The sequence below is a fragment of the Melanotaenia boesemani genome, chromosome 6 (genome assembly GCF_017639745.1).
Source record: "Melanotaenia boesemani isolate fMelBoe1 chromosome 6, fMelBoe1.pri, whole genome shotgun sequence".
Classification (NCBI taxonomy): domain Eukaryota; kingdom Metazoa; phylum Chordata; class Actinopteri; order Atheriniformes; family Melanotaeniidae; genus Melanotaenia; species Melanotaenia boesemani.
In genome coordinates, this window is record NC_055687.1 from 32042955 (window position 1) to 32054809 (window position 11855).

The following is an 11855-nucleotide window of genomic DNA, read 5'->3' on the forward strand; positions in this document are numbered from 1 at the left end:
ATTAGTTATGAGTGTCGGTGGAGACTGAGCAGAAATGTCCACACAGCAACTCATTTCCTGTTGTTTGCCGACTCGTCTGTAACTTGACATGAGCAGACCCCCGTTAGCTGCTGAGCAGGTGCGACAAGGCAGGGACAGATTGAACGGAGTAGAATCCTAAAACAGATCAGCCAACTCCTCTAACTTCACCTCTGGAAAACTAGAGATAAACCTTCATTAAGAAAAACACGTCCCAGGTTCAAACACCTCAAATCGCAGCTTCTGTCTAACACATCACATCTTATGAGCCTGACGTGTTGTAAACCTGATGTCTCTCACAGCTTTTTGTCTTCTTTTTATTAGCAGTAGATATTTATTCAGACTTCTTTCATTGTTGCTCCTAAGTGACTCCAGTGTTACAAACATAAGAACTTCTAATAGTAATTGATGCACTGCACACAACTCTACAGAAAAAGAAGATTTTTATTTAAGATGGTTGAAAATAACCAAATAAATGTGTAAATGGGCCAGAAACTAATATACCTGGCTTACCCACCTACACTGTAATACCTGCCTAGTAGCTTCTTTGGCATATCAGCGTGCAAAGAATGAGCAGCTTTCCTGCAGACCATAATTTCTGATCAATCTGAGCAGACTTGGCTCTTCATGGAGGCGGAGCTTAAAAAGACAGTAGCTAATAAAGTGTTTGAGACAGAAGGTACAACAGAAATATACAGTATGGAAAAAATAATATATTTTTTTAACAATAAGCCGCAAAGCTCTATTGAAAAGAAACATGAATGAGAATATGGGCTCCTTAATCATGGCTCAGTCAAATATTTGAGTACAAACAGGTAAAACTAAACAGAACTAAGCTTAGCACTAAACTACTTGAAGCATCAGATGTAACAGTCAGTTACTCTAATAAGCCAACACTTGAGAAGCTCCTGGACTGGCCACTGTCCCTCTGCAACCAAGCAGGACGGCAACAATATGACTCATCATTTTAATTTGACAGGGGAAGAACTGAAAAAATGTGTTTCTTCTCTGTAAAGAATTTCACAATCACAGTAAAATACTCAAAACAGAGACCCAAAACTGTGTGTCTCAGGTAATTTATTTTTTTTAAATGATAAAATAAGGTTGGATTGTAAAATGGCACAGTATATGGTGTATTTACAAAAGGGAATACAAGCTGACACTTCATTTGCAGTTTTGTTTTTCTCTTCTATTAGAAAAATCAGGAAGGAGTAAAAAAAAAAAGCCTATTTCTGATTTTAAAAACAAAGTCAAGTTTCCTGATTAATCAGCGTTGGTTCATTTTGCTATGCACAGATAGCCAATCAACCAATCACACGGAAACAACTCAAAGCATTTAGTCATGTAGACATGGTCAAGATGAATAACTAAAGTTCAAACTGAGCATCAGAATAAGGAAGAAAAGGGATTTGAACGTGACAGGAGCATGGTCAAACCACCACAACCTACTTGAGTATTGCTGCTGACCATGTCCATCCCTTTATGACCACAGTGTAGCATCTTCTGATGGCTACTTCCAGCAGGATAATGCACCATGCCACAAAGCTCAGATCATCAAATCATCTCCAACTGCTTTCTAGAACATGACAATGAGTTCACTGGACTCCAACGGCCTCCACAGTCAGATCTCAGTCCAGTAGAGCAGCTTCGGGATGTGGTGGAACGGGAGATTCTCATCATGGATGCAGCCGACAAACCTGCAGCAACTGTGTGATGCTGTCATGTCAATATGGAACAAAACCTCTGAGGAATGTTTCTAGGAAACTAAGAATAAAAGCAGATCCAATCTGGTACTACATAAAGTTTAATCCGTCTACTACTTCTGTTAGAGTCATTTAGGTGATGTAAAGTCACAGCAGCAAGACAGAATGATCAAACATAAGAGATGCTGTCTGTGCAAAGCGAGTTAAGTTTAAATTCAGGAAATAATATCTGTCTTAAAGTGGAAAGAAGCACAAGCTCAGCTGCTTGGCGAAACAAGAAGTGACACTGCAAAGTAACTCCAACCCCTAGCTGTCAGTCTGTCCTCTGCTAATCACTGATGCTAGTCCCAATGCTTGATTTATCTAGAAACAGCTTTATCTATACTTGCAAGGACTTGAGACACATGCTGCCATCTCTGCAGAGGAAAAACCCTAACGGGAAAGCTGACCCTTTATGACCAGCGGGCAAAAGCCAACACCTACACAGGGACACACACATACAAACACACACGCCATTCTCAGGAGATGGCAGTGATTCATTTTGTAGGATGTAACAGAACTAATTTTGGGAGTGAGCCTCTGTTAATGAGCTGCTCTTTGATGTGTAAATCATCCAGTCCCAGTGCAAAGCTGATAGAGGCTCCCCACAATCCTGCTCAGGTGCAGCTTCACTCCCTTCTGAATTACTTATCTTGTGTACCAAATGCTGCAAGACCTTCGACAGCTAATAAACGCATACCTGAGTAGGAGAAACACACAAAGCTACACGAAACCCTGCAGGGCAGAAAGAGGAAAACAGGCAGAAAAGGAAGCTGAAGAATGCTAATGGACCTGGGATGCTGCTACTATATAAGTGTTGTACTGTACATCCTATATGTCCATACTGTATACTGTAAACCATTCCTACTTCTATTTTTACCCCTCAGGAAGTCAAGCACAGATGATAAAATGTTTTTTTTCCTCACTAAATATAAGTCTTTGCTTCATTTCACTTCTACATTGCTTCTCCACGGAGTAATTGGATTGTGGCTGCACTGTCATGTACTCAGTTAAATGAATGCCTATTAATCAGAGGATAATTGGACACATACCCCTGATAAATGGTGCTGCTCTACTTTGAGTCACGTACAAATTAGGCCATTTTCAGGGATCCATTTCTTATCTTGCTTGACTCATGCTTATATAAGCTGCGAGCTAATATTGGTCTGTGGACGGGAAACATCCTCATGGGCATGACTCCATTATCAGGCTGTTACCACTTTCTTAGCATACTCTTTTCTGTCAGATCTGGGTGTTTAGTCACTCCTGCTTAGTGATTCTGAATGACGCTGCAGAATATAAGACAGTATGTGAAGTAAAATTCTGTTTTAGATGGAGAGAAACTGAGCACTTGTAATAGGAATTTAATAAATGTTTTTTTATTATTATTTCATTTGTTATTTAATGTCACTCAAAAAAAAAAAAAAAAAAAAAAAAAAAAAAAAAAAAAGACTTTAACTCCCCAGCTGTTCACCGGGCACTTAAACATGGCAGCCCATTCCACTCTAGTGTAACTAGAGATAAGTAATGGCCAATTCCCCATATAGGGTCCATAAAGTATATAGCATTATTAATTACAGTTGTTAACTTGAAATTAATTGTGATGACAAAATTGCAGATGCTGACTTAATGAGGAATACACATAACTTCTGCCTTTCTTTCATTCTGAGAGTCTCTGCCTCTCTGAAATGCTCTTTTCATACCCAGCCATGTCCTGACCAGTTGCTAATTAACCTGATCAGTTATCAAATGCTCCTCCGGCTGTTTCCGGTTTGCACCAGCTACTTTTCCAGCCTTTTTGTTCTCCTTGTTGCAACTTTTTTTTCAATGTGTTGCACTGAATTTAAAATTAGCTAATATTTTCCAATGGTAAACCATGCCACACTGAAAGTCACTTAAATCCCCTTTCTTCTTCATTCTAATGCCCAGTTTGAACTTTGACAAGTTTTTTTTTGACCATGTCTACATGACTGCTGCCATGAGAATGGCAGATTAGCTATTTGTGTTCATCAATTGAACAGGTGCACCTAATAAAAGTGGCTGGTTAGTGTATACGTGAGGAAGAATCTCCATGTTAGAGTATTTCTGTTTTATTTACCTCTAAAGGATCTGACCACTATTCTGCTCATGTTAGAAGAACCAGCAGCTTTCACGGTGCAGGTTTTTCTTCTAAGCAGCACAGACAACACACATTAAGAAACTGACAGACACACCCGTTACCTGCAGGTCAAGCATTCATCTGTTCATTCTCTAGAAACTACTTTATTCTACTCAGGTCTGGAGCCAGTCCATCAGACAGCTGACACAACCATGCTCTTCATACATGTAGTTAACTTAGACTAACTAATTAACCTGACACGCACGTCTTTAGGCCGTGGGAGGAAAACACAATCTGCAAATGGCAGCTGAGTTTTGGAGGATTCAGTAACCTTCCTGTTGAAAGGTAGCAATGCTCTGTACCACCGTTAAACATGCTCTCATCAATAATACTTATTAATGTGTCAGATAAATGGATCAAGACATTTTAGCTAACCGGTTTTCTGCAGCTGGTGACATGGAAAAGCTTGAGATGGTTTGCTAATTTATACAACACATTCATTAAAATCTGTTCAGTGATGTAAAACTGTTTAATGACGGCGTGCTGTACTTGTTAACCATCTAAATGACTATTAGTGTTGCATAACTGACACTTCTATCAACAGTCCTCCTCTGCACTCAGTTATCATCGACAGCAACGCGTCCCTCATGTATGATAATTAAAGCATAACGAGATATATGCTGCCACAATGATTACCACTTGACATGTATCTCGCCTGGAGAATTAAAGCAGCGTTGTTACACTTTCTGTGACTCTGTCCCGACCACCAATACAACCCCTGTTCTCCCCTCATCTGTTCCAAGCCAGAAGATTGTTAATGAGTTTGCTTGGCCCCCAATTACTCATGTGTAATGAGCCCCGCCCAGCAAAGATAATCTTATGTTCCCACCATTTAAACTCACCAGTACTCTTTCCACTGGCCCTCTTCAAAAACGTCCTCTGGGATTGGATCAATCAGCACAAGGTCGGACACTTGCCTGAGGACACAAACACACTCAGATGAAGTGAAACTTATGGACCACCACTCGTCAACTTCAACCTACCAGACTCAGTCATAATGAGCGTGAGACGGATGTCGTCATCCTCTCCGCCTTTCTCTAGATTTGTCATGTGACCAGACAATCACCAGACCCAGAGGTAATATGTCCATCTGGAAAGGTGTCATCAACACAGCGCTGTTTAATTTTCCTCCCCTAACGACAGCAACATCGTGCCAATAAAATCCTGAATCTTTCATCCCCTGTACGGGCAACCTGTCTCGTTAATCACAAAGTTGTCTCTGAAGCAGGTGAGTTATGGTGGATGGTGGGAAGCGCGCTGCAACTTATTTTGTAGTGACTGAAAGGCCAAATATAGCATATGCTGTCTGGAAGTTTGAAAATCTGTTGAAGCTTGAGCCAAACGTCTCCTCACATTTTGCATTTTTGCTTCTTTGTGGTCCCTAACAGTGTGGTTTACTTTATGCTGATCCTACACATTATCCTGGTACTTTGGTATTTAACTGGCAAAATAAAGATCTAATTTACACAAAGACCAACATCCAGATTGCGCGAGGCCACAAATTAACACACCACTGTGATAAGTATGCATACTCTACAAATATTTAAACAATATATTATCACATAATCAGTGTTCTGCTGCATCGTGTCACCGTGTCCTGCAGTCTAAAGAGGAGAGAGACCATCCATGCTGGACCAAGCCTGCATCCCTGGTGGTAGGGGTAACATTAGTTCCTGTTCCATGTGTAACAACTGCCATATCTGTGAAGACCCCATTAACAATAAAAAGTACATGCAGGTTATAGAGCCGTGTTTCTCAATCCTGGTCCTCAGGGACCACTGCATGTTTTAGTTCTTTCCAACTCCAGTACACCTGATTCAGATTAATTAAACTGCTAGTCAAGTTCTTTGCAAGCCTGCTAACGAGCCGTTCATTTGAGTCAGGTGTGTTAAAGATGGACACCTCTAAAAGATGCAGGGCAGTGGTCCCCGAGGACCAGTATTGAGAAACACTGTTATAGAGCAACATCTGCTCCCATCCAGACGTCACTTTCAGGGAAGGTCTTGCAGATTTCAGCAAGACATGCTAATTTGTACTGCAGGCTTTCTTCTGCCTGAGCTTAAATTCTCCCAGTGGGTTTAAGGATGTTCCTTCACAGCAGAAAACATCATAAAGATGTTTCTTTTTGTGCAATATCTTTTGCTATTTTGTAAAACACTTACACATCATGAATGTGGCTGAAGAACCTGCCGTTGAATGTACCGAGCTCAGAGCCCACCAGGATGAAGGGCGCGGCCAACCCTGCAGCCTGAAGGAGTCGGTGCAGATCATCCACCATCCTGCAAGACAGCATCACTCATCAGTCTGTGTGCAAAACCAGGACACGCTGCAAACTGGGCCAGGAGGCACCAGGACTCTCAGCATGAAAAATAAATACGGTGGGCCAACATTAATCACTTTGATCTCTTATCTGCTCCATGTTGAGAAATCAGTGAGTGGATACTTTTGATAAAATAACCGACCAAGGAGGAAAAAAATTGCATATACACACACACACACACACACACACACACACACACATATATATATATATATATGTATATATATCCAGACTTTCCAGGTGTAAAAGTAAAATAAACTGTTCTGCTAAAACACACACAACTCTGTGAAAACTATGTAAATAAAGGCACCGTTAGCAAACATTAGCAAACTTATATTATCAGGAGGAGCATCAGCATTAAATGTAGGGCAGCAGCTCCACTCAGACTCATCCGCTGCTTCGGGTTTGTTGTGCTAATAAATCAAAGCTGAAATGTCATACTGGAATTAAAAGATTTTACAAGACATCCAGGAAGGTTAGGTAGTCATCAAGTCCTTCAGATATTAATTTTTGAAAAAAGAAAAAAACTTGATTGCTTTCATCTCAAACTGGCTAGACGCCGCTTTCTGAGCCAGATGTCAAGGTAACTAGACTGCTGACCGTCCCCAGACCACGCCTGCTCATCGCTTTAGGGCTTTAGATTTAGGGCTCAACAGATGTGTTATGACGAGAGAAGCAGGAAGATTACAACCATGTTCTGCAGCGAGACAAGAGTGAGATGTGTTGACTGGAGGAATCCATCATCCTCAGTAGTAAATATGTTAATGTGCTTTTGTTTCCCCCAGGAATAAACCAGCACTGGGCCTGAACTAAACTTTGCTTTAAAAGGACTTTAAGTAAATTGCTCACCCAGTGTTCCCATGCTGAATCTTGAACTGAAAACAAAAAAAAAAAAAAGAAAAGAAAAAAGAAAAAAAGCAATAATGAGGGGCAGCTTTATTTGGTGTTGGTTTCTAACAGATGTAGAGATGATTTTTTTGTTCAATTTATATCATATTCTTAATTTATTCATTAATACTGTATAGTTTTGATTTTGCATTTCACAGTCACTCTTAGTCTGGCTCAGTTAGATGAAAAAGGATTGAAAACTAATTTAAAATGCTGCAAATAAAAAAAACCATTCAAATGTGCTGCAAACAAAGAAGATACGCTGAAATAACGAGCATGAGGACAAAAGAAACTGGCTGAAGTTTACTTCTTTGTTTGATACTTTTGCCTGTGCTTGTCGCTGCAGTGCACTGATGAGCTACCCGGGCAGAGTGAAAAAAAACATGATTCAACCAATGAATTTGAAGGAAAATAATAAAATATATATATATATATATATATATATATATATATATATATATATATATATATATATATATATATATATATATATCCACAAATCAAAATGTAAAAAGTTTCAGTTTTAGCATTCAATCACATTTCTCTGTTTGGACTGTCAGAGACAAGAATCAATATGAAGACATTTAACATTCCCAATAACGTTCATGCAGTCCCACTGATGATCAGCTGCTGATAACAACACTTAAAGTAATGTAGTAATGTCCCAATATAGGCAATAATGAAGAAGATACTGGCTGTATTTCCTCCTTCAATAGATGTAACTGATGCAAACACAATTGATAATGCTCAACTGTTAATACTAGTTCGCAATAACTGCTTGTAATCAATACCAGGATTCATCTGCACCACCCACTAGACCACACTAAACAGTCCATTTGGCCCACATTGTGATTTAAATATCCCTAAAATAACTTTACAAACTTAACATTCATACTTGAAAATGAGTCTCTGCAGGTGAATAACAGCCCATTCCCTCAGTCAGAAACCAAATTATTGTAAAAATGGATGATAAAGTGGCACTGCTGCTACAATGTGGACTTAACTAAACCCCTCACTGAAATGACCAGCTGGATCAGTATACCCACCGTCCTGTTGTGGACATCTGCCAGACTTTCTCGGTTCCTGTGGTTTCGTTCTGCATCATCCGCTTGCTGAAGCCCAATCCTACTCTGTCATAGGTACACACCTAAGCAGCGTAACAAACAGGGACAGCTCAGATGGTTTATTTTCAGTAGCAACAACCTTTTTTTACACACATAAAAAGCTCTATACTTGCATACATCTCTGGAGCCTTGCTGTCCTGTCTAAACACATTATAAACTGCATAACAGTTCAGTAGCTCTGAAAGGACTCAAATACTGTGACCAGGAGCCCCTGTATATTTGTTTTTTCTTAGTTGCTCTAAAGTATCAAGGGCTTTCCAAAAAGCTTGGGTCACTATTTCAGACAAATAACATGGGGCAGGCTGTCAGTCTCAACTCTACTGTTGAGCAGAGAGGATGTGACAGAGCAACTGCAAGGACTGTCCCTGCATGACCCTGACAATGATATCCATCCATCCATTTTCTTCTGTTTATCTGGGGTCCGGTCGTGGGGCAGCTGCCTAAGCAGGGAAGACCAGACTTGCCCACGTGAGCATTGAAGTCCCCCAGTAGAACGAGGGAGTCCCCAGAAGGAGTGCTCTCCAACACCCTATCCAAGGACTCAAAAAAGGGTGGGTACTCTGAACTGTTTTTCGGCGCATAAGCACAAACAACAATCAGGATCTTTCGGCCACCCTCTCGACCACTGGGGTAAACCCCAAGGTACAGGCACCAAGTCGGGGAGCAATGAGTATGCCCACACCTGCTCGGCTCCTCTCAACAGGAGCAACTCCAGAATGGAAGAGGATCCTGCCCTTCTTGAGGACAGTGGTTCCAGAGCCCAAGTCGTGCATTAAGGTGAGTGTAACTACATCTAGCTGGAACCGCTCATCTCGTGTACCAGCTCAGGCTCCTTTCCCGCCACAGAGGTGACGTTCCACGTAACTAGAGCTACCTTCTGCAGCCAAGGATCAGACCGCCAGGGTTCCCACCTTTGGCGGCCGCCACCCAGTTCACACTGCACCTGACCGCTATGACCCCTCCTGCAGGTGGTGAGCCCACGGAAGGGGGGAGCCGTGTCACCCTTTTGAGCTGAGCACAACGGGGCCCCATGGGCAAAGGCCCGGCCACCAGGCGCTCACCTCTGTGCCCCATCACCAGGCCTGGTTCCAGAGAGAGGGCCCGGTGACCCACGTCCGGGCGAGGGAAACCTAGATCCATCATTTTTACTCATCACAGAGGTCTATTGAGCTGCACTTTGTCTGTTCCCTCCCCTAGAGACCGGTTTGCCATGGGTGACCCTACCAGGTGCATATAGACCCCGACAACACAGCTCACAAAAATCTACAGGACGTGCAAACTCCTCCACCGCGGTGAGGTGGCGGCTCAGGGAGGGGTAACAAATCATGACAATGACTAACACTGACAAATAGCAGAAGGTTCGACTAACTTAGCTTAGAAATGTGATTTCTCTGAGTTTCAGAGCATACTTTCATTAAATGTTTCATTAATGTTAAATTTCCCACCGTTGTCTGGGAGGAAACACTGTCCTGGACATGAAGCCAAACATCTGAAGACATTCCAGTCGGTGTGTCCAGTATAACTAAAGAAAAACAGACAAGTTAGGAATAAACTAAAAAACACGGCATAGTAAAAAAGTTTGATTATCTATTACCGACTGGGCTTCCTTGTCCTTTACACAGAAGATGCATCTTCTGACCTAAACCAACATCAATCATATGACCCCCTGGATGTAAGAACAAAAATCACAGAAAAAATTAGTGGTTCTCACTTAAGAACACATAAAACCCGCTGAGCAACTGAGGCAGTCAAATTTGCAGTTTGTTTTTCAGTTAATAACATATTAAACTGGCAGAAACAATGATTTTGTTAAACAGATAAACTGATATGACACAACCTTTAGGGTAAAGCATCTGTCCTTCTCTCTGCAGAGATGCATAGTTGAGGAACGGGGGAATGATGATGATTAAAAATAAACACTTTCCAATGTTTATGAGCACAGAGCTGTAAGATGATCTGCTCTTAGATTCAGCTTGGCTTTGCACTCTTGGTTCAGGATCCTAATTTATGGAAAGAAAAAAAATAGTTTGACTACTCATTAACCTGACTTCTATATTTTCATTTAATCATTAAAACAAGAATACATTAATAATAATAATAATAATAATAAGCTGACGGGGGGGGGGGTGTTAATTGCAATTAACTATCATTTATCACCATATTACCACAGATGCAGAAACTGCTGTGAAATGCTAGAATGAATGCCGAATAGTACAACGTTTACAGAGAGGTCATTTAAAATAACAAAGGAGGAAAAGTGTGGAAGTACTGTAAGTGAACTGTAATATTCAAAGAAATAAAAAAGGCTGGTTTATTTTCAAGGGCTTCGGCTTATTTCTCTCCGGACAAGAGTAATGAAAACGGGCGATACCGTAACATGCTGTAAAAAAAAAAAGAAATAAATAAATAAATATATATATATATATATATATATATATATATATATATATATATATATATATATATATATATATATATATATATATATATACATCCTTTAGTCACAAATCTGGGTTATAACAGCATTTAGTATAAACAACAGCAAAATTAAGTAGTAGGCAGGTAACTTGTGTTAGCAATCTGAGCTGTCACATGCTGCTGTTAGCAGCCGGCTAACGTTGTTTACCTTCTTATCGGCGCTGGCAGAGTCACCGGTAGTTGTCTGAGCTTCGGGTCTTCTACGCATTTTCAAACGAAGCAATTAATGACAAGAGAGAAATGAATGAAATTATTCTTACTTCCTCATAGCATTACGGAGCTATAGTGGCCGACTAGGGACAATCTTTCTCTAACGCCTCCCATAAAACGTAAACTGGTGTCTCCACAGCTGTCTTGTGTCTATCCAGCTATCTTATCTAAGTATAGAGAAATTATCTGAAACTGTTCTTGTTGTTTTATGTAGCAGTAATGACGATAATTGTTTCCGTTTATTTCTGCCTTTTTAGAATGAACTCCTTGTGGTTATTCATTTACAACCACCGGCTTGCAGGGGTCGCTGTATCCCCTAAACCCATATATTATTTCCTACCAGAACGTTTTCTGTAGTAATAGGATGTTTTTTGTTTTGTTTGTTTGTTGTTTGTTTGTTTGTTTGTTTGTTTGTTTGTTTGTTTGTTTGTTTGTTTGTTTGTTTGTTTGTTTGTTTGTTTTTTTAGTCCCTGTTCTTATTTATTATAATTGTTCTTATAAGCCTATTTGCTCTTAGTTTAACTCCAGTGTTTTTTCTCATGGGGATCCTTTGCACCAGGAGCTTAGCCTGCTGGGTCTGGGGATTGTTGCCACGGTGATTGCCCTTGACCAGGTGGCTGGGGGTCCTGCACCCCTGAGCAAAAAGTAGTATACTTTAAGTTTATTTCATTAAGTATACTTTAGTATAGGTATAACAAGTATACTACGGACCATGTACTTGTGGTGTACTAGAAAGTGTACTAACTTAATACTTCTTCTGACTAAATTCGAACATTTTAAGTTTATAAAAGTACATGCCCAAGTACTCTCATATGCTACCAGTGTACTACGTAAATACTTTTTAGTACACATTTTAGTTTATTGAAGTATACTTTAAGTATACTTTTATGAACTTAGAAATACTAAAACTAAACTTT

General features: G+C 40.3%; 1 protein-coding gene across 2 annotated transcripts in view; it reads right to left on the reverse strand.

Moving 5' to 3' along the window:
• The window catches only part of si:dkey-122a22.2, a 30980-nt gene extending 19798 nt beyond the window's left edge, over positions 1–11182 (reverse strand). Inside the window, exons 1-7 of one of the 2 annotated variants that reach the window (XM_041988392.1) lie at positions 10877–11182; positions 10088–10250; positions 9845–9916; positions 9696–9772; positions 8173–8273; positions 6081–6197; positions 4761–4835 (exon numbers count right to left, since the gene is read on the reverse strand). In XM_041988392.1, the coding sequence (XP_041844326.1) occupies positions 4761–4835; positions 6081–6197; positions 8173–8273; positions 9696–9772; positions 9845–9916; positions 10088–10250; positions 10877–10936 (665 nt within the window). In that variant the 5' untranslated portion in view covers positions 10937–11182. The remainder of the gene's footprint in view (positions 1–4760; positions 4836–6080; positions 6198–8172; positions 8274–9695; positions 9773–9844; positions 9917–10087; positions 10251–10876) is intronic. The other variant, XM_041988393.1, reaches the window with a different exon arrangement.
• Positions 11183–11855: the final 673 nt, after the last annotated feature.